This window comes from Apteryx mantelli, chromosome 3, assembly GCF_036417845.1.
Source record: "Apteryx mantelli isolate bAptMan1 chromosome 3, bAptMan1.hap1, whole genome shotgun sequence".
NCBI classification, from domain to species: Eukaryota; Metazoa; Chordata; class Aves; order Apterygiformes; family Apterygidae; genus Apteryx; species Apteryx mantelli.
In genome coordinates, this window is record NC_089980.1 from 100416427 (window position 1) to 100442584 (window position 26158).

At 40.0% G+C, this 26158-nt stretch overlaps 1 protein-coding gene across 3 annotated transcripts in view; it reads left to right on the forward strand.

The window, feature by feature from the left end:
• The window catches only part of ME1 (malic enzyme 1), a 236160-nt gene that overhangs the window by 23255 nt on the left and 186747 nt on the right, over positions 1-26158 (forward strand). Inside the window, exon 1 of one of the 3 annotated variants that reach the window (XM_013948847.1) lies at positions 6655-6799. The exons of 1 other annotated variant lie outside the window; for it this stretch is intronic. Coding sequence is in view for 1 of the 2 variants with exons in the window: in XM_067294050.1 (XP_067150151.1) it covers positions 7221-7322 (102 nt within the window). In the remaining variant the exon portion in view is untranslated. Of the gene's footprint in view, positions 1-6654; positions 6800-7151; positions 7323-26158 lie in introns of those variants that run through there. One more of the 3 variants, XM_067294050.1, reaches the window with a different exon arrangement.

Sequence of the window (26158 nt, forward strand, 5' to 3'; positions counted from 1 at the left end):
AGCATCTATACCTCTGAGGGCCTCTGTAAAGCTGCATACAATGACTCTTTGGAAGACAAGGTGAGTAGGTTCATCAGTGAATAAATTCATGAGCCACTGACTGCTACTACCCAAGTGATAACGAACTAAGGTTGAGGATTATATCATAAGAGGTTTGACAGAAATGCTACTCTTTTCGCTCTAATGAAGTATGAACTAAAAAGTATCACCTGTCAGGACTACTCATGAACCCTTACTCAAATATGCTCTTTTTAGGTGCTAAGCTTGGTAAAAGTATAAATAATATTTCTCCTGATCATTTTTACTCACTCTGAAGCTGTCTAGGCATTTTACAGATATTAACAAATCAGGCATCATAGACAGTGATGTCCATGATTTCCTTGTACCTAGTCTACAGATTCTTGTGAAAGCAGTGTGCCATTCTTTGAATTGGAAGGGAGCAATTCATTATATCAGAAACATATGCCTCACTCTTCTTCCCTGCTGATTTAGCTGATTTAAACTTTTAATTGGTCTTGTCTACAAGCTTTGTATATGAAAAAACTAAAGCCCTGCTGGAAGCTCATGCACTAAACCCCCAGTGCTTTGGGGCAAGTGAACTGCATGTAATGGACCCCACACAATTTCTCTTGCTTAAGGAAGGGTTTCTGATGAGCCAAGAACTGTGCTTGAGCTTACGCCAACATATTTGTGAGAAGGTTTGTTTTTAACATTGCTAATGATCTGGAAACAAAATGGACTTTGCAGGAAAATCTCCAAAATATTTAAGGTAATTAGCACAAGTGGAAAAGAAAAAGCTTTAATAGGCTCTCCAAATCATCTGTCCCTGTATAGCAGAGGAAGCAGTTAAAAGAAAAGAAATTCTGAGCATGCTATGGCAGTTGCTAAACCATCAAAATTACTGTACCAGACATAACCATGGTGCAAATGGAAGGAAACAATGGAAATACATTCACTAATACTATTCCAAAATTATCCTAAAGGTGTTGAAGTTATTTGGTATTAAGCCTACAATTGGTAGAGCTAAAAGAATTCACCACATTTTTATAAACAATGGATGGAGACTCATAGAATTACCACTCTTATTGCTGGAACATACATCTGATACAGTAATTTAAGTAAAAATGCTGTTTGGGGCCTTCTTCTAAAATCCTATTATTCCTAGCAAGACATAGTGAACTCCCAGTACTAAGGTACAAATCATACCATAAAGTCATAGCAATTTCATTTTGGCACAGAACAATCCTCAGCTCCAAATTCATTGTTAGTGCAACTAAAATGAAGCCAAGATACATTTGTTCCAGGATCCTTAACAAAACAGTTTAAAAATTTTAATTCTAGTAATCTGAAACATTCTTTCACATTATCTCTAAAATATCTGAGATGGAACTATGTGAGTACACTTAGATTTCTAAAAGTATGTATAGTTTAAAATGAAGGTGCTTGCATTACTGATGAAAAGATAGCACTACCAAGATTTCACATCTTTCTGATAAGCGGACTTAATAATCTAGAAATATTTTACATTCCCAATCTCCAGCCAATTCAGGAAATTAAATTGAAAAGGATATTTCAAGGAAGATTTGTTTCAAACTTTTTTGTAAAGTTTGAAGAGAAGGGACACACTTTTCCACTTCTTTATGCATGTCATTTAAATAACTGCAAAGTATCTGTATGATCAAAACAGAAGTATTGCACATCAGCTTTTCAAATCTATTACTGATCACATTAGAACTATTCTTGTGTGATTAAATGGTGACTAAAGCCATCAATATTTAGGCGTCTACAGCTTAAATAAATTTCTTTGGTTTTTGTAGAAATAGGATAATTCTTAGGGAACTCTGGACTATCTGGACAAATACTGAAAAAAGTGTGGATGCTTATTTTGGGGGCATCATTCGATCTCCTTGAATCTGTAAAATGAGCCAGAATTTCATCTGAGAACATGCCGCCCTGATATGTGCGTGTGTGTGTGTGCGCACACGTGTATCTACATATATGTCTTTCTTACCTTGTGCTACAATTTCTATGACTACAATGAGAACAGCATGGTCTATAAGTCAAAAGACTAATACTGAGGTGTGGGAGAATTCAATTTTCATTCTATCACAAGCATAATTTGTAGCACAAATGAACTGGTTTAACCTGAGATTTCCAGTCATAGTTATATGGCCATGCAACTACTTCCACTTGTCTTTCTGTGTTTAAATATCTCTCTACTTTACAGTAGTTTGAGATGTGACAGAAGTTGGTATTGGTAAGCAGAAATTCTCTTACAGTGCTTCAATATATCCAACAATACGTGTTGGCCAGATAGGGCTTTTTTCCTGCAATGCCTGAACTATGCAATGCCATCCAATAAAAGCTGCAACAGGCATTTTTACTTGTACTGTTTTATTATATTTATATATGTTTTATGTATATTTCATATTATACTGAAATAATTTTAGTATTTCCATGAATACAACATCAGATTTCAAAATTGTGGGGTCTTCTTAAGTTATTTATCCCTAGTTGTAGAAAACTAAACAGTTATCTAGATTTAAGGTATCTAGGATAAAGTTCTTGAAAGAAAGGTAAAGTTAAGGTGCACAAAGACAGTTCATCTGGTTAAAAATCCCACAGGCCAAAGGGATATAAGTCTAAGCAGAAAAAGAGCCAGAAAGTAGTGCTAGCTGGGCCAGAAACAGAACAGCAAGATCACAGAAACTTTGTGAATTCATGAGGAGGAAAAGCCTTTTGTGGCTATCATGAAATTCCTGTAGATATGTCTGTATGTTCAACAAATTTGTCATTCTTAGTATTGCAGTACTCATAGAATCACAGAAAAATTTAGGTCGGAAAGGACATCTGCAGGTCATCTGACCCAACCTCCTGTTCAAAGCAAGCCTAACTTTAAAGATAGATGATGTTGCTCAGGGCCTTGTCCAGTCAAATTTCGGAAATCTCCAGGGCTGAAACGCCACAACCTCTCTAGGCAACCTGTCCCAGTGCTTACCCATCCTGCTGGTGAAAAATATTTTCTTTATCCCCAACTGGATGTTCTCCAACTGCACCTTGCAACTGCTGCCTCCTGTCATTTCATTCCACACCTGTGAGGAGAGCTGCATCGGCCCTTTCTCTGACCCTCCATCACACTGGGGTGTTGCAAGGCCAGCGGCTCCCTGCAGCCGGGACTGGTGTCAGCTGGGGCTCCTGGTGGCACCAGGGCCTGTCCCCCTGCCCTGAGGGAGCAGGACCCTGGGGGCAGCCGGGGTGGCCCCAGGCCTGGGGGGGCATCAGACACTGCTGCAGGGTCGGGGTCGGGGGGGCTGGGGCTGGGCAGAGGCTGGGCCCTGGTGGGGCTGGAGCCAGCACCGCTGCAGTGTCGTGGGGCAGCAACTGAAGGCCCTAGGCTGAGCCGGGATGGGGCTGAGGCTGTTCAATTTTTGTTTCTCCTTCAGGTTAAACAACCAAAAATATGCTTCACAATGATTAAAATAAATTTCACATTCAAACTACCAAGCACAAGTCTATTAGACTTGTTACTAGGTCTGGCTTATTAATGCTACTGTAAAATGTTTACATAATACAAACTTTAAAGACGTTTCAGTTCTATTTTTAAATCATTAAGCAATTCTGCTTTTTTAAAGCTAACCTTGTACTTCTGCCAATTTTGACTTGATATTGCCAACTCATTCAGACCACATCTCTGCAGAAAAGGACGTGGAGTTATATCGGATCACAAACTGACCATGAGTTAACAGTGTTGCACTCTTGCAAAAAAAAGCAAACATTGTACTGAGAAGTACAAACAGAACTGTCTTTGGTAAAACACGTGAAGTAAAGCTCTTGGTTGATTCAGGGCTGGTAAGGTCTCGGCTGGAGTACTGTGACCTGTATGGAGCATCAGACAGTGCTTCAGGAGCATGATAAGGATGGTCAGAAGTAGAAAATGTGGTTTGTGAGGAGGGACTGAAGGATCGGGAGGTTGTTGGTCTTGGTAAGAGAAGACACAATGGCATTCGTGGAGGGCAGTCTTTAAAAATGTCAGTTTGCTACAAAGAGGAGGAAACTTCTTGTTTGTATTCCCACATCAGTTGGTAACAGATAGGCTACAGATCTCGATATGGGCAAGTCAGACATGAAATACAAGCACGATCCTAAAAAAAAGGAGTTAATAGGCTGTTTCCACCTGGATGTAGAATTTCTCTTCCTCTAAACCTGTAGCCCTGGAAACTAACCTCTCGCCAGTGCCATGGCAGGATTGCAGGAGACTGGGACCCCAGACTCTGCAGTGGTTCAAACGATGCATTGACAGGTCCCAAATGCCCTCATCAGTCACAGTCTGACACAGGGACATTTCCCAAGATCCCCTCTTACTATTTAAACAAAATCAGTCATCTTAAATAACTATTTCAGCAACAAGAAGATCTTTTTTTCCCCTGTACTTATTTCTCCTTCCTCTTAGGCTGCCAAAGCAGGCTGTGAAGTCTCATTTATTGGAGCTTTTAACAATAGGTTAAATTTAGTTGAGAACTGCCTGCAGGAATGGTTGAAGACTTGATGATCTTCCTTTGAGACCCCAAGGCAAACTAGAGGACCTCCAATGCTCCTTCTAGTCTTTCTTTCTAGGACTATTTCAAGTAGAGCTTTTCATATATCCATAATAAATCTGGAGAGATTTGACACAGACAAAATGTTACCAGTAAAATTTTAAATGAATTCACTTAACTGTAAATATGGGGGTTGGGAGGAAGCCTTAAGTACAGACACATAAGAAAATTCTTGAGTAGGGGTCTTAAAAGTGCTCCATGTGAAAGCCATTTGAGAAACAGGATTAGGTGCCTGCCAGAAGGGCATATGGGCAAAGCAAAATCACCCACTGTATCTTCTGTCAGAAACACTTTGACAGTGTTAAGATGCTCACTACTCATTTATCTGAATGTGGGCTAATGTATTTGCAAAAATACTTGTCTCACATATGCAGCCATAACAAAATAATTCTGCCACTTTCAAAGGCTCTATTTATAGTCTTGTGACTATAACTTTATAAGGTGATGCAGTCTTCCTTTGGAATAACCACCTCTAATTGCAGATATACCTATTGAACATTATTTCTATGACCTGTTTTGAACTGTTTTTGTGGGTCAAACATCGTAAAGTCCTGGATGTGGTCACTTAAGAGTCACTCTAAAATTCTGTACAGTCAGAGATAATTATCAAATGCTTATTAGCAATCAGATCTGCATTCTCATATGAACAGAAGAATTTGAACCAGATTTTCCACACACTCTGAAGTCCTGCACATTCAAGTGCTGCTTCTATATCTTGCTCAAAGATATACCACTAAGGTGATGCAAATGCACAACAAAATTCACATGATCTAATCCCTACTAATTCTGTTTTAAGCTAATATGTTCCAGGCCTCAACCGGAAGACTTCTACAGCTGACAGGAGACAATACTCTGTTTTTTTTTCTTTGGGTTTTTTTTTGAGCTGTCAAGGTCTAGGCCCAAAGTAGAGACATTTTTACATTTGACACATTTATCATAACAGATAGTTATGATCTTGATTTTTATTCGTGTTCAAACATAACAAACAAATTCTATTTTGGGAAGAAGGGGAGGAGTAAATTGGTCCTCTTTTGTATGGAAAATATTATAGTAAACTGTTTCTGTAGCCTGATTACATAAAAATAATCTCCAAATTGACTTTATCTGAATTAGCCATTTTAACTAATACTTTTAGTAACAGGAGCAAGGTGAGTCAGGACATGTCCTTAGCAGGGGTCAGACTCTATGAAGTTACTTGGCTGACCTCGCAACAGGTATTCATGGTGATTTCTGTGATTTTTGGCACTAATCAGAGAGGTTTTTTATAGAGAGTGTTGTAACACTAAGATAAAAATGACATCAATACACATTGCTCTCTCTTGGACAAAAGTACAGCACTTAGGTGATCACTCTTTCAGAATAATTTAAATGTAACCCACAAAGGAAAAAAAAGATAATGCTTCTAGGTTGGTTTTTATTTTTCACTTTTACCATGAAAAGCCTGAAATGCTACCCTGATATCCCTATCCCCTACTTAAGGTAAAATTCAGGACTTGTGTAGGTGGATATTCAGCTCTCCTGGACAAATCTAAGGACACCTGAATAATTAGTGGGATGCAGGCTCTGACTGGTCAGAATTTTGTCCAAAGGTTTTTCTTAATACTGCTTTTCCTAATACTTTCTAAATTGGTGGAGAGAGGGAGAGATTTATTTACTGAATTTTCTGCTGACTTGCTAATCAAGTTTCTAGAAATATAGACTTGAAACCCTTCCAACTTTCCTTTTTTAATGAACCCCGAATGAACTTTTTCAAGTTACAGAACAACAAACACAGAAAAGGCCAGATTCTGAGGAAGCCTTCTTTATATAACATGAGGAAGTGGAATAAATACGAGACCGACAGATTAAATATAAAGAGATGGATTTAAAGCAGCTGCAAAATTTTGATTTGTTAGTTGCTGCCTGGCATTTAATTAATCTGCAACAGTCCTGCATTTGGCTGGGTCAGGAGGGTTCAGGCTCCCACCTGAGTGCACTGCACTGGGCTCTCACACCCAACAGCCGTATCAGAAGTATGAAGCAGTTACGATTACACTTTATTTTCCACAGAGAGCACAACAGAGAGTCCCGCATGAAATCAAGCGTGAAAAGGGTGAAGCTCCGGTGCACTCTTCCCCGAGCAGATTATTAGGCTCGTTTCTAGCTGGCATACAGGAGACGGAAATTTGGGCGGGGGGGACGCTGAAGAAACCACAGTAAAAGCGGTGAGTGACTTAATCAGACGTCAGGGCCGACCCGGAGCGCTCAGCGACCGGCTTAGGCCTCACGCGGCAAGAGAGGCAGAGCCAGCCGGCGGCTGGCGGCGGCCAGGCCGTAAAGGCCGCGCCAGGCCGTTAACGGCCGCGCCGAGGGGCGAAGTGCCCCGGGTCTTTCCCCCCCACCCCCCGCACGTGCGCGCCGCCCCCTCCGGCCTCCCCGCGGGGCCCCCCCAGGACTCAGCGGCGCCGGTGACTCCCGGCGCGGCGGCGCCCTGCGGCTGCTCTGCCTCCTCCCTCCCTCCCTCCCGGCAGGATCACCCCACCCCGCCGGGCGGTCACCTCAGCAGGAGGAGCCGCCACCGCTTTGCCTCCGCTGCCGCGGCCACCTGACGGCAGTGAGCCGTGCCGCGCCGTGCCGCGCCGTGCCATGCAGGCAGGGAAGGCAGCCGCGGTCCGCGAGGGCGGCGGGCCCCTGCAGCTCACCATGAAGAGGGGCTGCGAGGTGCTGCGCGACCCCCACCTCAACAAGGTAGGGGCGGGCGGCAGGTGCGCCGCGCCGCGGGGCCGGAGGGGGGCAGGCGCGCAGGCGGCCCCCTCCCCTCCTCTCCCCTCGCCGCTCCGCCTGCCACCCACCCGCCTAGCGCTTCCTCCCGCCCCCCGGCTCCGGCCGCCCGCCGCCACCTGCCGCGGCGCCGCCCCGCCTGCCTTCTCGCGGGGGCCGGCGCCGCGCCGCGCCGGGCAGCGCTGGGCAGCCGAGCCCGGTACTTCCTGCCTCTGCCGCCCGCCTGGCCCCCCGGGCTCCGCCGGCCGGGCGAGGCCGCGCTCCGTCGCGGGGAGCGGGCTTACCCACCCCCCCCCCCCGAAAGGACGAAGGAGCAGCAGTCTGCGGAAAGATGCCGATGAAAGTTCATAAGCCGATGCGCGAATTCCCCACTCCCGTGCCTTTATTTTCGTGGTGCTTTCCCTCGCCCTTCCTCCCGTGGGTGCCCCCCCGAATTCCTGTGGGGTGTCCTGTCCCCTGGCGGGTAGCAGAGGTGTTTCATCACCGTCTGTCCCCTTCGAGCTGCGAAACGCCACTCTTTCCCTCCACCCGCCATTAGCGAACGCAGTCCACTTCTAATTGGTGCAGGAGTACAGTGAAACCTTTTTATCTCATCTCTAAATCACTTAAGAACGCTAATTCAGCATGATAAAACTTTCTAAGCATGTTAAATTAATCTGTCTAGAAAAAAAAAGAAAGCTGGGAACGGAGTGAGTGAGTATTTGCACAGCTCTGATACAACTGCATTGTTCAGATAGCAAAACACTGTTGGCATGGCCAGCCCTGGATTTGCTGCCAAAAGGAAAGATGGGTGAAGTCAAAGGTAGATGTGTTATGATAAACCACACCTGGCATATGAAGCCTTGGTTGAGTTCTTCTAGCCCCCAACTTCTTGGACATGATTTTTTACAGTCAGCTTCTATCTATGCTCTGATTTGTACCTCTGCATTAAAATGCATATGTAATCGTTTTACTTATTGCCAAGTTGCATAAATTGACAAAAATTATTTCTGTATTTTTACTGGATAGGCTGATTCATCATTAAAACCTCCATATATTAGTTAGATGAATAGTGCTTTTATTAGTCTTGGTGCTTGAATACAAAGTTTGCTCAGAGGCTGTCATACGTCTAAGTCTGTGTAGGCCCGAGAAGGTCTCTTGAGGTCAGGTGGAATGAAAACTAAAAAGTAAAAGTCCAAGAAGAAAACGGTGAGAAGTTTTTTCACTTGGGATTCTTTTTAAGCAATTGCAGTATTCATGGAAAAAGTCTGATTCAGAATAACCAAGGAAAGCCAACCAAGCAAAAAAGCTTGTTTTAAGAAGTAGGCCATATTCTAAAATGTCTTGTCTAAAGAGCAGTCAGAGGCAAAACAAGCTCATTGCTACCTTTTTCCCTCAAGCATCATGTGTCTTGCCCCTGAGCAGTATACTTGGAGTTTGGATGTTAAAGAGGAGAGCTCTTGTTTGATTTCCTGGCTTTGGCTTTACTCTTCCCTCCCCCCTCAGCTGTGAATGAACATTTGTACTGTACAGTAGAGAAGCAGGGAAAAGCAATTGTTCATTACCAGCCATATCTACCCAGCTGGTGCAAAGTTTTGCATGGCGTAGGAAAGGTCAGCTGAAATCTCCGGTCTTTATGCCTGTGAGGAGAGGGTGAAGAACACTTAAGCTAGTTTGTTGACTGAGACAGGTTGTTTTTGGTGGGTGTGGATGTATAATGCCCTACAATATCTATGGGGGAAATAAAATGAAAAATGCTGATACCTGGCCAATTGCCAGTTTGATAAATTGTGATGTGCAAGCATGGGAGCTGATACTCCCAGTTCGCTTGCTATTGGTTAAGCAGACATCAGATTGTACGGAATTCAATTTTAGGTGGACAAAGTATCTCCTTTAATGATTCTAAAGTATAGGGATCATTTGCAGTACTGAAGAACTGCCAGAACTTTCTGCTATCTCACAGGCCCTCTGTAAGAGGTAGAATTCCTTGGTATCAGCACTTTGTTTTAGATACTGTGCCAGTTCTAATAGTCTTACTTATAGTTAACTTTTGCCAAGTATAGGCAAGTACCAAGTAGTAGTGTCTAGCTGTGGCTTGTAGAAAAATAAGCCAAATCACGTGTCATAGTCCCTACCTGCATCTTGTCTGACATTTGTAATTTTTCCTCTTTGCAGTATAAATTACCCACACTAAATTTTGCTTACAGAAGATATCTTCTGTAACATTCAGTTTTGAACTGTTAAAGTTTTCAGGGACTCTTAAGCCAAGACAGTTGGTATGTCAAGCAGGCAAAACTGAAATAGGCATGCAATATATGAAAGTTTGGTGTTTGCATCCTCAAATAATATATTCCTTCAGTATGTTATTTCTTTCGTTTTTCCTTCTTGTTTTCCTTCAATATATTATTCCTTCAGTTCAGACAAGTTTAGAGAAAATTGTACAGGGAACAACTTATACTTGGCCCTCTTTAAGGACAGGTGTAAGAAGAAATAAGGAGCTTGATTTTTTTTTTTTTTTTGAATACCTATCTATCTGCATTTAGTGTCCTATTCAGTAATAAAGCTGGATTTCTGCACACTCAGTATACATACCACTTTGTTATACTCAACCGTACAGCTGGGGGAATGTTAGGGCAAATGGCTGAATTTCCTCTTTTCCACATTTCCCTTGCATTCTACCTGGGCAAAGTTTCCAGACAAGAAGGAACATATTAACCGCTGAGGTATGTTGAAGCCCTAGGCAATGTAGTTCCTAGGTCTTTTCTGTTTCACTTTGTAAATAACACGCAAACATGTACAAACTTCACTGAGGGGAAGCTTACTAAAAAAGTCTCTTTTGTTTTCTTTCGGGCATCTTGCCTAGATATGAAACCATTGCTGCTTTTACAGGATAACTGCTGAGCTGAGGCAAGCTGCTCAGTGGAGTGATGCATGTGGAACAGTGGATCTGAACACACTGAGTTGAATTACTTGAGGATACGTGTCCTAATCTCTAGACAATAATCATGATTCATCTGAGATTCCATGGTTCATCTGAGATTTCTTAGGTCCCTAGTGTTTACAGATGTCTTTAGGACCTTCTTGGTAATGGCCTTGTTTTTTCTTGAGCAAATAAACACAATGTAAATAGGAATTATAGAAACAAACAAATCACAGTTTTGCTTCTTTTCATTGAAATAGATTGTATAAGAAACTTTTGGCTGTGAGTTGTATGCTCTTTAAGCTGTTAAGTTACAGAAATGTAAAAGCAATTGGTTCTATTCAACTTTACTGTAAATCTTTGTTTTACTCAATATATGAATTTGCTATTGTAAAACAGAGATCATAGAGATATTTAAAAGAAAACTTGCATCTCATCTTTAACTTTTTACCTTTTTATATTGTTTAAACAAATCATAGTTTCCCATATGCTGCTTGTTTTCAGAATCTTGCTGTGAAGATATGCAAACACATATTTCAATACCAAACTCTTCAGCTAGCCTTTATTAATTGCCAAGTCAAAATGCTTCCCTGATTGAGAAACTTTGCCATTGGGAAAGTGCTTTTCTTCCGTACTGCTTTCATATTCTTGCAGAGCAATTCAGCCAACAGGAAACAAGATCTGGTCCTATTTAATCTAAGCGCTGGAGGGTTCTCTCCTCCCCCCAACCACTTATTTTTAACCACTTTCCTCTGACTGTCCACTATCATCATCACTATGTGTAGCATGCTTGCAAACTGTTGGTCCCTCTTCTTTCTTCCTCATGCTTCAAGCTACACTAAAGCAGTGGAGAATATCAGAACAGACTGAGTGATGGGACTGCTGAATATCTGAGAGTCCCAGATCTCAGTCTCTCCCGTGCTGGCATTGATGTTTTATCCTTACCACCTCCTATATGTGGTGCTCTGGGATCTCAGTGGATCCTCAACTTACTGTTTATTATTTAGTCATGTTAGTTGTGGGCTGGGGTTGGCTGTGAATCCATAGACTCACTACTGAACTTACTGTACAACAGCCATATTGGAACAGACCAAAGGTCCATTTATCCCAGAATTTTATTTCTGACAGTGGCCAAAGTCGATGCCTCAGGATGAGTAAAAGAGTGAAGCAAGCCTGTAGTGAACTTTCCCAGAGTAATTGGTTCCAGACTGAGAAAACAGCAGTTTATTAGGCAATTATTCAGATGCAAATTACCCTCCCCCCCTTTTCAGGTTACACAGAATCTATGTACTAATTCACTAAAAAAACCCCAACTTTTTTTAAATTCAGGCTAAATCTGTGCCTGAGCTAAGCAGAAGTGTTTACTTCCTGTTTTGCCTCTGAATCTCAGGCAGTGGGAAGCGAATGCTTGTGAAATACAGATATGTTTTGTCTGTGTACAGTAAGTTGCTTCACTAAAATTCAATTTGAGAAAGTGTAACAATATATCTTGTGATTGGTGTGGTGACATATAAAAAAGGTCTTATGACTCTGATATTTGTTGGTAACACTGTAATAGGCATCAGAAAAAACAGTCCTCAGTGAAAGAATCAAAAGCATCCTATGAAGTTTCTCTCTACTTGCTGGATAAAAGAGAGAAAAGCTCCTATTTCTATGTCGAACACTGAGTGGTAGACTATTTTCCCTTTCCTTTGCTAATATTCTCACTTCTTAAATGTATCTGAACTTTGCCTGGGTTTTCTGCCCTGGTCAGTGCTCATATAAGTGTTGCTTTTGCCTTAGTAGTAAATAGATCTTTTGAGAAGAAAACTGATGAATCTGAAGATGAGGGAAGAAAACACTCCTTAAAATAGCATATTAGAAGTATCTGTATTAGCTGGTGAGATAGGTTTTCTGGAGATTATTTAATATTGCAATGAATCATTTTATATTAAATGCTAGTAGGCATGATAATGTGTTTTAGATTGGAAGATGATCAGCTCCATGTGAAAGTAAAGGTAAAAGTTGGGGAATTTCTTTGGTGTAGTTGCTGATCAATCTCTCTTCTACCTCCTTTTTCCTATGGTAACATTTTATTTTTTTAACAGTAATGTTTCCCTATTAGTTGCTATCAGTTCTTATCTCCATCAGATCACCTAACATAACAATTCTGATCTTGATAGGGATAAGTACATGTTATTTTCCTGTCCTTCACAAGAATAAATGATATCATGTTTATGGTAGTACAGAAAGCTAGATCAAGTCCAGTCTTGGTTTGAAATCTTTTAGAGTGAACTTGTATTGATTCCGTCCTTTGTGTTGCATGAGTTTTCCATTTTTGATCTATTATTAGAGTCTCTAAAACAGGATTTATTGTTCCATGGAATGGCAACCTAAAATAGGAGGTTCTTCAGATGTGAATTTAATTCATATCATAGTCTTTTATTTTTAGCAATTATGGCCATAAGTTGTAGACGGACAGAACTGCAGCTAACTTAAAATGCATTTGGTTTTTGGGCAATGGTGTGAACTTGGTGATGGCTTACCAGTGGATATCATAGGATAGGGTGAAGGGGTTGTGACATTATCAGTGTATTTTTCTTAAATAATACCTTTTAATTTACTTCTAAGGAATGTTTTTCAATAACATACTTCTTGAAATCTGATTTCTCTGCAGATAAAACTCTCCTGCATCTCTAATCATATGTGATTAATATGTCTTTGGTTTCTGTTGATCTTTCACTGCCCAATCTTACTGCAGTTAAGGGAAACTGAATTTTGTGAGATGTAGGGTAGGAGTTCTGATGCAGGACTATTTCTGTATGAGAGCTATTATTTAGAGTATGTACTAAGGGGCTTTAAAAAGAAGTTCTGGGCTTTTTTCCATGTATCTTAATATAAGGCATGTTTGTTTTGCATATGCAACTTGTTATGCGTGCAGATATAAGTAACTTTCTATCGCTGCCATTTTATTCTAGTACAACACTGAAAATCATTGAGCATAGATGTCTTGTGGTGTCTGTCTTATCTAAGTTAGGAGGGCTTTCCCATGCTGAACAGAGGGACTCTCTGAAGGCGAGACCCTGCCTCTCCGTTTGGGAAACAGGGAGGCTGTTCTGGGGAATGAGGGGTGGGCTAGACCAGGGCCAGTTTTTTCTTTTTCAACATCTGAAACTTCTGAACTTCTGAGGGAAGGATGACACATAATTTTGCAAGCTGCATATTGGGAAGATGTTTTGAGGAAGCAAAACTACAAACGCACCCTGTCCTTATGCTCTTCTTCACAGCATCCTGTCTTTAACAGTGGCCAAGAGAAAGCCCTACCATAGCCTGTTTTGGGCTTGGCAGGGAGTGAGCTCTGTATAAGTAGTGGCTGGTTGGCCTGAGTATGGTGCTTCCTTGTCTCCTAACTTGTCTTTCCTTTTGCGGTAGTGAGTTGAATGGAGCTGAAAGCAGAGGGCCCTCGGAGCAGCTGCAGCACCACTCACTGAGGGAGATGAGGCTTGCCTGCTAGAGCAAGGAGCCCACCATAGTTGGAGGTGCAGTTCTCCTAGATGAACTTGGGGACTAGAAATAATACGGCAAAAGCCCTGCTGGCATCTGAAGTGCCTTTTTCCACTGTATTCTCTGCTTTAGGGAGGTGAGATAGTCCAGACAGCTGAGCTGGACAGAGCCTGGCCATTCTTTGGAGGAAAAAGGGAGACAGATAGTACCAAAGGAAGGTAAGGACTTGGTGGATGTAAGGGTACAAAGAGTTGGGGAAGGTTTGGTAGGGTGCACACGTATGACACTACAAAAAGGGACAAGGAGGGTAGAGGTGGCGTGCTCCCAAAAGCTTCTTAACGTCTGAGGACATATATTTCATCCTGAGAGTCAGTTTTTTTAATACAGCCAAAGCTTTTCATGAAGCTCTATGTAGCAGCGCTTGCCTGTTTGCACAGGGGCCTGCTAGAATGGCTCCCTGACCTATATGAATTCTTCTTGGCATCCAATAAACTGAATAGAGATGGGGGGTTGTTGGTCATTCTAGCTACAACTTTGTTTTCTGTAGGTCAGACAAAACACAGGCATAGGGTTGCAGAGGAAAGAGCTCCGAGGGTAATGTAGGCCAGGTGACTAGAAATTATTCATAAGTAGAAACCTGCAGTAAGTGTATTGTAGGCTGGCAGTGAATACCAGCCACTGTGGGAATGCAAGTTGGCAACAAAAATCTAAAAAAGTCTTTCAAAAGGGGAGTAACGTGCCTATGGTAGAGGGAAGAATATATTAATACGGAAAAAGTCTTTTGGGAAAAGCAAAAGGTATTTTAATCAGACTGTTTTACCATCATATTCTATGTGTACAGCTTGCACTGTTCATTGACCCCTAATAATTTTGTTCCTGACCAAGTAGGTAAAATGCTGTGGTTAGTGTTATATTCTCTGCTTCCTGTTGGCCTTGTTCTTTGCTTGCAGTTATGAGAACAAATGCTGAGACAGCATGTTGGGAACAAAGTTCTGTGACTTGAATAAAAAGCAAATAAAATGAAGGAGAAGTTATGTAGTAAGCTATATACCAATGAATGCTAGCAACTGAAAACCAATACAAATTTTCACAAGGAACTGAAACTTAAAAGTTGTTTTGCTGTGAAGCTGTTTCAGGGATTAGGAACACTTTGCAGTTGTTTACTTGTTCTTGTAACTTCGGTAATTGAAAACAGACAGACAAACTTGACCTTTTTTCTTTAGGTCGAGGAATCCCGTGCTCATTAGTTATAAATACTACTTGAACAGGCATATTGATCTTAGCACAGAGTGCCATGCAAATGGGATTTTTAAAATGGGTTAAATGTGTTTTTCTACACTCAAATTCATAGGGATCCTGGGATGGCACAAAACTGGGCTTTTTGATTTTATTGATGGATGCTGATAGCAAGTAGGGTAAGAGCTTGCTGAGAAATGGTGCTTCTGCCTAGGTAAGCAGAAAAGCGTATTTGTTTTTTCTGCATAAAGCACATCTCAGTACATAAGTTCTTATTTTGCATTTTGCATTTTTCACTTTATGCGTTCAATTCTGCTGTATCAGCCATTCGTAGTGAGCTGTCTTTGTGAAGGAAGATATTATGGCTGTAGCAGGCACAAACTTCTTTCCTCCTGCCCTGCTTTCCTTCCTGAAGGAAGGAGGAAGTAAAATGCATGTGATAATAATGCTTACTACTAACCTCTGACCCCAAGTTAAAATATATTTGCTGGTTCAGCGTATATTGCTGGTTCAAATATATTTTAAAATATAGTTGCTGGTTCAGCACTGGTGCATGTGCAGTCTTTGCTTTATCATACTTTACCCTTTCCTTCTTTGTTTGCTTAGTAGTTCTGAAGTAAGTTAGGTAGCTGGTGCATAACTTGCTTGTGATTACTGTAACCCAGGCCTGTAGTGACTGCTGCAAGGATTTCATGTTGAAGGTCTCATTGCTCCAGGTACTGATGTGAAAGGTTGTCAGCTAAGTTAGACTGTGCCTAATGAAAACAAAAAATTGTGGCTTCTCAGATGACAACAAATGAATGATAAATCTAGACCCAGAGAGACTGATTTGCATACATAAAAAAATATTCAGACTTGTGAATTTGTTCAGAGGTTAATGCTTCTGGGATTTATTTAATACGCGTTCATATATGAACTTCACACTCTGGAACGCTTTGTGCTGTCCAATAGACTGGGGTCAGTTGATCTGGATATTGTATTCCAAAGGTGAGAGAAACTCTGAATGGGTTTGCAGTTCCACAGGTAGGTCTGAAGATACTGTCTTTCTTTTGTCCCCATACATAGGGAATATATACTTTTGCTAAATTTAAACTGTTGAAATTATTTGACTAATATTTTGACTTAATAGGTGAATGCTCCACACAAACTTTAGAAGTTTTAGGATACAGGCCACTTTATTCTTAAGAATATTATCATTTGCAGATGTTAATATTTTTAATTACAAATCTAAATGGGAGTGATCTACTGTTGTGCTAAATACGTTATTGATGAAGATCTAAAACAGAATATTAATACCCTTCAATTAGGTATTTCATGTAGGATTTTCCAGTTTATGTTAGAAAATTTTACAGTGAAGCAGTTGCTTCAAAGAAGTGTCAAAAGAGGCATTTGCTGGAAAATGTGATTCTGAGATTTCATCCACAGTAGCTGTGGTTTGTGCTCTCTGCAGATCAGCAGAGCTCTTGTAAAGTGTCTTTGGGCTTCCCTGTCTGAAGCAAATGTACGGTGGTCGCCTGAGCTCTTGGTGGGCCGCTGTGCTTGGCAGAGTAGTGCCACGCTAGTAGGCACTCTTTTGAGTAGTCCTCAAAAGAGGAGAGAGGGGAGAAAGCAGAAATAAGATTATTGGTGATGCTGTATGCCTGTGTAATGATAATCTGTTCACTCTCCTGTACCTGGAACAAGGAACTGAGAAATTGTGTTCTGTGTACAGTAACGGGAGTTGAACGTTTAGCATGTGCTCAAACTTGCAGTGCTTTTTTTTTCGCTTTTGTTGAGTTGTAATGTTGAATGGGGTGGGATGTTTTTAAAAAAATGAGCAGCCCAGTTATGTTTCCTCCGCACAATTACAGAGTCAGGAAGGAACTGAAAGCTGTTAAGTGTCAGTTTGAATAATGGATGTCCACCCATACATTCATAGTCTTCATTCTGCACTGAGTAAATCTGTCCTGTTGAGACATGCACCAGTGAACTCCTGACCCAGGGATGTGTGTACAGGCCTTATTACAAGGTTCTGGTATATGGAACTGAATTTCAAGAGCTGTGTGTATTTTTCTCTCTGTGATTGCTGTGATATTGCACTGGTACTGAGGTGTCTCAGACATCAATTAATTAGATTGTAAGTGCATATAAATTAACTCTGCTTCATGAACTTTCATGGATAGTGTGGTATTTGATCACACTTGTATACGCACGTGATCTTTTGTTAGAGATGCTCACTTATAAATTTATTTCACGAAGACTTTTTCAATCAAGCTACTGAGGCTGCCCTTGCAAGGCTCAGTCTTATTGGCGCCGAACACGTGCGGCTGTCTGTCCTCGGCAGGAAGTTTGGTGGATTCCAAAGCTGTCGTGTAACCAAGAAAGGTGCCAGTTTTGGGAACATACCCTGTTAACATCCACAGAGCCAGCTTATTATGTAAAAGTGGGCATGAAGCCCGCTAGCGCGAGCTGGCTGTCCCCTGGAGTATCCTGAGCTCTGCGGCCACGTGGCACGACACAGCTCCCACCTCTGCTAGGAGCCTCTCTCAGCTCCTGGAGTAGGGTGGTCTCGTGCCTTGTGCTTGCGTGAACAGACCTTGTTCAGACTCCAAAACTATTCTTGAAAACCACCCGGGACCATGGTAACTGGTGTGGGCCAAAAATGTGCTTGGAGCTCTTCTCACAGACTGCTAGTGCAGGCAATTGCATCCCAGTGTCTAGGCTAGTTTTTGGGTGCTATCTGATTTATTAGACTAGATGTATAATATTAGAATAGACTATAGACCAGCCCATGTGCATGCATGGTTGGTGAGGTGCCACGTCACTGTGCAACACTACAGCTGCCCTCCCGTGCTTCTGGCAGGTGCGTCAAGGCCTTTTCATCTCCCGTACATTTTTCTGGCTCTCTCCTTTGCCATGATGAAAAAACGTAATACAGTTTGGCAGCGGTAGAGCATTGTTTGTTGAGCTGAGTGATACTATCTTGTTTTGTTGAATGTCCTCTTTCATGAAGGGCTTTCTCTTTATTTTGTGTCAGGGCAGTGCAGGCCAGGTCCATGACTGGGAAAAGTCCTACAGTAATTTTCTCCATTGTCTGGCTAAACACCATGTCAAGGAGCCAAATCTGGCGTGGAAGAAAAGGGTACAAAACGTTGTAGGATTAGCAATTTATAGCATATCACAGCCAAACTCTTGTACAGGAGTCAAGGCTGCAGACAAACTTGAAATACTAGCCGTATGTCTGCAAAATTGGGCAATATGATAGATGGGACTTGAAGTAAAATTCCTAAAGAACGGATAGAAATAGCAAGACAAGGCATTAACTTGTTAGAGATGGGGCTAAAGACTTTTTTGTGTCTAGTATTTTACCTGACATACAGAATTCAAAGCAAGAATATGCTGTTTATTTAATGATGCTGAACCTTTCTGGTCAGCAGTTCTTAAATGAGGGGGCGAGTTTGGCTTCATGCTAGAATATTCTTCCTTGCTGTTTATTGGGAATGGTAGAGTGCAGTCAGCAACAGTGCTTCCTTGGTAGGACTTGCAGACATGAAAAATTCACCTTATCCAATCAGTGTATTAAGATGTGATATTTATTGTGGGTATCCTATTCTTAATAATTATGAATTGACTTGTGTTTTTGAAAAATCTAAGTCATTGAGGAAGTCAAGCATGCGTGAGAAACCATCTAGTAGTTTTAAAAAGTGTCAAAAGACAGCTGAATCATTTTTGTCCATATCGACTCTATTTAACCCTGATAGATTGAACCATTTTATGTTAGTTACTTTTTTTTGCCTTCCACTTTGTCCCCCTCAATGCCAATTTTATAAGTAGCATTACAACTTTAGTTGAAAACTAAATGATTATTATGTCAACCATATTGAAAGCGCTTGAGTTTACACTGTAGAAATAATTTAATTTGTTTTTCAGAGCCAATCAAAAAATAATGATGCACTGAAGGCAAGAAAATTGTTATGTAATTGTTGCATGTTGGGTTATCATGTTGACTAATTTTCATGATTTCATGACCTCCAGCTGTCTAGCAGGCATCTTAAGGCTTCCTGAAAAGCTAGTCAGGATTACGTACAGTCAAGGCACTTCCAGGAGCCTGAACTACCTTGCTATGCAGCCATCTGAAATCTCAGTTAGACCATAGTCACTAATAAGTTCATGGCTTTTATGAGGAGGAAAAATCCGTGTAGGGTGATATCAGAGAATAACTAAGGACCTGATTCTGATGCTGGTTTTGCTAGTATAGACTCAGAGTAAATTAATGGTGGAGGGATGCAAGAGGGGAAACTGCTGCAAAACTGGCATAAAATCACTGGTGCTTTAATCCTTTTGTAGAAACCCTTTGTCAGCTGTAGAGTTTGAACTCCATTAAACCCCACAGACATTGAAGACCTAATTCCTAGTTGCCATTTAAAAGTAAAAATTGAAATATTAATTCAGTGGTGCAAATTTAATGTTTTTGACTAGTCTGGGCTTTCTGAAATTAGAAAAACTATAGTCTCATTTTGTCTAAAATGAATAATATTATAGTATCTTATTTTTTGAATGCGTAATTAAGCTGACTTTAAATAGTCCAAATCTTTGGATGATTTCAGAGAAAAAAAAGCTTAGGTATGTTTCTATTGAAATAGATCTTCAAATTAATTTTGTATTAGAATTATTTTATGCATATTCCTCAGTATACTTTATTAGGAGTTAACAAAAAACTGTTGTGTGTGTATAATAAAGAAAGTTTTGGTCTTATCAAAGTTGAAGCTTTGCTGATACAATTTATTGCATAATTCAGGAGGCCAAAATCCTGACTAAGAAGAAGGAGGTCACGGGGCACCCTGCAGACAGTTCTTGCAAGCACTCTGTACTTTCTGGTGAAATCGGTGTCTGTAGTTTACTTGGATACTGTTAGTGCCTGTTCCTCTGTGAAACGCAATACTCCATGCAGGACTTGAGGTTGTTTACAGAGTAGAGGAAGCAGAGGCAGCGCAGAATAAATACTTCGTATATGCATAAAGAACACATCTTGTAGAACTGAAGAAAGTGCCATAATTCTTGTATGATTTGAATACTTGTGGCTTTTAGCCAAAGATGTGGAATAAGCCAGGGCATACTCATCTAGTGTAAACGTTCAGAAAACACTTCATCACTCTTTTGCTTTTCAATTATAAATGCGGTATACAGCAGCAATGCATTTTATCATTGCATGTTTAGGCTTAAGTTTTACTTGCTTTATTGTTCAGATGTCAATGGTTACATATTTCTGGCTTTGCAGCACTGTTTCTTTTACAATTAAGTTAATATTAAAATTAAAGTAATTGTTTTTCCTCTTTCTCCTGTATTCATAAAATGAATATCCCTACAAGTGATCTGAAAGATGACAAACACTTTTGGTGCAGTGTAACTTCATTTTAAGTAAACTCTGTCTTCAGACTGAGTTTGTATTCCAGATCTATCTATTTTATTATTGGATTGTTGGAATGGAATAGATGTTATGAAGTATTGAATGATTTTGGCATCCACGTCAGATGGGATAATCACAGTTTAGCTTTCTACCTCCTGCCCCGGTGAGTGATACACTTTTAGGTTTGCTTTTGAGGTGGAGCTATACTAGTACAGAACCATTGCTTTTCCCGATAAGAAAAAAATGCGGTATGGGAAATGTCATTCTGTTTGCTAAAAAGGCAAAATTTCTCTTCCAGTAATGACTTTAAAACTTTACAAGAAGAAAAAATCTTTACCTTAAATTTGTACTGGCTGTTTGTATGTAGTGCTGACTATGAAGTATATTGTGAAGTTTTCACTAATAGTCTATAGCTGACTTGTTGGATTTCTTCTTCCAGATATATAACTTTAGAAAACAGATTTATGTCTATATATGAGGTGTACAGAAGAAAGAGGCAGTAAACCTCTTTACCTAAGTAATACAAAAGAGCCAAGAGTTACAGATAGAAGTCAAAATACAGGAACACCATTGCTGAAGTAAAACGAGTACCTGAATCTGTGAGACCCTGAATGTTGGTTTCACTTGGTCTGGATCTGCTCAGCTCCTGTAAGAGTTTTGTGAGTTTTTTGAGGGCAGGACAGGGGCTGAGCACCTGAAGCAGAGAAGGCCTATTTAAAGTAGTTGATATATAGTTGGTTTGGATGATGGTGTTGATGATGCTCCTGCAGCTTTGCTCTTTATGCCCTCTTCTCCACTTGCTGTCTTTGCTCAAGCTCTGAAGGAAATAGCATCTAGTTAATAAACTTAGGTTAAAAATCTGAGGTGTTAAAATACAGTGCTTCCACCACAGAATAACTTAATATGAAAGTTGTTGTATAGTTGGTGAAATCTGAGGCAAACTATTGATGTCTTCAATTTAGTTTGTAAACATTTGTGATTTTCTGCCTAAAAACACAGAAACAGAAGTTGTTCTAGGTGATATTTCTTCCATTTGAAGACAAGAGAATGTTTAGAATAAAATTATTAAAAGGCATGATTAGTGTTTTTTTTTTTTTTTTTTCCTCCCTGTTCAGTTTTGAATGGAAATGAGAGAATATAGTACAGTGGGGATGCTTTAAGGAAACACCACTTTGTGTTAAAACGACTTTTTTTCCCTCAGGCATATATTCTTAGTATTCCCAATACGTAATTCAAATATGATTCAATTGTCAAAAGTTTCACATTATAGAAGCTGACAGTGGACATCATTTTTAATACATCCATGCACTTTCAAAAATCTGTTCACAGGCCCAAATGAAAAGAACTTTAAACTGAAACTACGGCTTTCCAGATTGGCTATTTTCTGTGTTTAAAAGAGATTGCAGAAACCTGTTACAGCTTCTCCATTATTGCATTTGGGGTAGGATTAGAGATAATAAACTTCTTAAGTTTTAAGAAAATTGAGAGAACTAAAAGTTTTAGGTAATAATACAGCGGTTCCCTAGCACAAGATTTCTGAAGCATGGAAGCAACTGAAATATGTTGCATGCGCATAGAAAGTACATTGTGCCAAAAGCCAGGTATTAATTTACCTTTTGGAATCTTTGGTGCAGATTGCAACCATTCACTTATGCTTTGTAGTTTTGGAGTCTATTTTTCTATTCCTTCCCCCCCCCCCCAGTATTTTTGGAAGTATAGCACAGAATATGAGGGCTGATAACTGTTAGATAGATCTGTTCTATCACTGAATGAAATTTTAGTTTATATTCTGCTTTTTTCCATGATGTCTGTGGAGGATTAATATATACTATGAATTAATTTTCATGTCTTTTTAACTTTGAATGCCAAAGAAATGCTTGCTGATTGCATTCACTTTTAGTATTTGGTTCTAATTGTCTTAAAAAAAGACTTTCTGAGATTTTGTAGGACCTTTATGCCATTATTAAAGGTGTTTTAAAGAAACTTGGTTGTAATTTGTATAATGTAGAAAAGTAATTTAATAGCTGAAAGAAATTTTTAAGATCCTTTCAAATATAAAATATCAGACTCCTAATGCTGGCATATATTCAACAGTTAGTCCATGATAGATATATGGAAAAAAATCCTTGTTGTATTTCAAGGTGTTGACTATAAGAAGGTAAATTTATCTGCTCCTGTTCGTAGGCAAACTGAAGTTATGAATACCTTTCAAACTCTTGATTTTGTGCTTCAGCAGCAGTTGGAGTCATTCTTTAAAGGTGTTAAGGGTATCTAGCTTTAGTGTTGCACAGACATACACCAGTGTTAAAAGTTGATCACATGCCCTTGACCTTAGAGGAGCAGGTGCTTGGGGAGAAACGAACAGCCTTCTGCAAAGATACCTGGCCTTCAGGCATTTAGACCTTCTTCAGGAGTGAGATCTGGCAGCAGTTCATTCCTCTCTCTGCCCAGGCTTTTCTTTCTTCCTTAGGTCGTAGATTTTAGATGACTGCTTGAAATCCTCACTCTCAAAGTTTCTCTGAATTTCTTACCTTGTTCTTGTCCTGAGCCCAAATGGGACAGTCTTCTTTCTAATTTCAACACGTAACTGTTTCTGGGTTGGTTTGAGTTGCTGCTATCAAAGTATGTTTTGCAGTGCTACTGTCAAAGGAGCACTTCAAAGCTTTGTGATGCCCCTTTCCGCCTTTGTCCCACTGGAGTCCTTCTTTTACAGGCTGCTCAATGTAGATGCCATTTTACAGACCTCCTCTAAAACGTTCAGGCCCGGTGAAGGAGTTGTGGTTCACTGCAATGCTTCAAAACCTTGCCTCTGCACAGTGTATTCACGGAAGTTCTGCAATAAGATTTACTTGAATCCTTGTGTAACAAACATTTGTTCATGAAGCCAATGAACCTTGGTGTTTATTTCCAAGGTATGTGGTAACACATATGGTAGGTAATATAAGGTATGTGTAACAACACACTTGTGGTAATACAATTTTTAACAGAGCTTTACACATGAAGATATACCTGCTATTTTTCTTCTTTAAGATGCACAATTTGTATGGTCTTAGGACAGCAAAAGCAGTGTGGCCTGTCTTTTTTGGAATAGTTGCTCTTTCTTAAGACAAGATTTCATGCTAAATTCTTTGAGGATGAGGCTCCTCCATTGCATTGCATATTTTCTCTGGCTGGATAAAGCCTTCCTCTTGCTCAATGTGATAGGGCATTTGGGATGGTCATCTATTTTTTAGGTCATTCAAGGGTCAAATAAAGAACTAAGCCATGGCCCCTAAAATAGCTTGGTAATTCTGAAACATTTTTTACTTTGTATAGAACGTACAAGTTCTTTCTTGGATCTAGAACTTTCCTCTGCTGTGGGAGAACTAAATACACTGATTGTAGATGAGAACAAATAAATTCAGTGAGTCTGGGTAAACACGTATCAGAAAAGTCAATTTATCTCACTCACTGTACTGCTTTGTTTCTGCTTTAAATGTGGCTTTCACCACACGTGCTCAACAACTGTTTGAAAGGAACAACTTTATCAAGGCTTTGGATAAAGAGAACATCTCATTTTGCATCTCACCTGTGGAAACGTAACCAGTCCGACTTTGCCGTGTAGCCACTGGCCTTGTGTCTGCCAGGAGAACAAAAGCGTTCCAGGTCAGGAGGCTGCAGGAAACTGGAGCCTCTGCTCTGCTGCCAGGCTGGAGACAAACGCTGCTTCAAGTACCATGCTCTCCTGCTTCTAGGAGTAAAAGTTGCAGATAAACTTAAAATGGAAAATAAAAACCTAGTGCTTCCTTTTGAGGTGGAGGGTAATTCTTACAAAATATTGTCTATACCATAAAGGAACACGCCCTTCAAACTAATGGTATTTCTTAAACTTCTCGACTTGTGTGTAGTTTGTCTCAAGGAATAACTTCTGATACTATAATTAGTGAGTCCCCTAAATATTATTTTGCAATAAAGATGTAGCAGGTAGAATACAGGTAAGAAGAGTAGGTGGATATAGGAGAGTACAATTAAGTTGTCATAATGTTCCATATAACAATATAAACAGAGGATATGACTAGCATTACTTCACCCTTTAATGGTTTTCTTTGGAGTATGTTTCATAAATCTTTAAACATATGATTTGAAGCTTTCTTTGTCATAAAATAACAAACTTCAAGTCTATGTAATGAGAATGAGCATGCACATTTTCCCCTTTTAATTAGAGGGGTCTACTGCAAGGGAGACAAAATATTGGAGACTGGACTAGAAACTAGGTCATGTACTTATGGTGATTATTTAATCTTAGTAATTTAGTGTTCTCCTTTGAAACAGCAAGCATCATTTTATAAAGTTTGAGGATGAAAAACAGTATAAAGTCCTTGGTATTGTGAGGTGAGCTTGTATTTCAGTCATCATCTTCCATCGAGTTCCATTGCTTTTCTGTTTTGTCTTTTTACACTATTGTAGCAAAAGTCTTTTTCTTATCCTGTCCTTGAACAGCACCTGAAAATGCCATGCTTTCTTATCTTATTTGCTAATGACTTATGGCTAAATATGTTGTACGTTTTTATTACCTTTGTTTTTATTCTTGGCTGTGCAAACTGTTTTAGTTATGCTTTAACAAATGCAATGAATCCTAAAATACCTAAAAATAACTGATGTAGAAAGAGTTCAAATAACCTTCTATTTAAAGCAAAGAGGACCTAAATTTGTTATGCAATTTACTAGCTTTTTAGATAATGTTTTGCTTCTTTGCACTACTGTGCCCTGCTTTCTATTTATGATATTTTTCCTTGGTGGGGGAGATTGTTTTCTGATTTCTGCAGTAATCATCAGCAGGCTGCAATTTCTTTTAAAGTCACGTCTAAGCAGACCTGTGTCTAATCTGCATGGTGCTGATGCACTAAATCCATGTCCTCCTACCTACTTCCATATTTCTTCATAGAACTGAATAAAGTAGAAAATCTATTGGTGAATGTGCAGTCTCCTGCCCATACGGTTTCCTAGAGCCCTGGAAATCCATTAGATAGGACTGCAGTCATGGTCAGTGCTGAATGCTGTGAGCAGAAAGGAAGATCTGAATAGGTAGGAAGAGATCATCCGTTTAGCTAAACTTGCTCCTGGCTTCAGGCCAGACTGTGGCACGTAAAGATTAGTTCCAATTAGATGAAGTGGTAGCTGACCCTTGGCTGCCTTTGCTAAGCCTTCTGCTCCTGGACAGTGCTGAGAGGAGTTGCATCCCTCCCAGCTGACTGGGGAGAAGAGGTGGGAAAGTTTTCAGTATTTATTAGCTGAATACCTGAGGAAGGAAGGACAGATCAATACATTACACATAGGAAAAGATATTGCAACCTTCACCTAACAACTACTTGGTACTTTTTAACTCCGTGAAAATTAATTTCTTCAAGAAACTTGAATTCATGCCTCTAGGACCTAAATTCATCTGATTGTGTGAATGAGAGCTGACTTTTTAAGTGAATATTTAGCTATCTGAAAACTTTGCTGGATATTGAATAGGCATAGGTGGTACGAATCTGAAGTAAATTCTTTTTTCCACATTTAGGATTCTGGTGTTGATTCCATAAAGAAAATGTCTTGCATTGTTATTTCTAAAGGCTGAATAAACTCTTGCCATACTTTATGTAGTGGCAAGTGGCTGTTGCTCTCAAAGAGCTCTTTTTAAATTTCCTTTCCTAAAATATGCTAAAAAATACATGTGTTCTGTCCTCTAACAGAAGGTGCTGCATACAGCATCTTTCCTTTAATATGAATTTTTATGACATTCTTAGAAATTATGCTTCAGGCAGAGTAAATATCCAA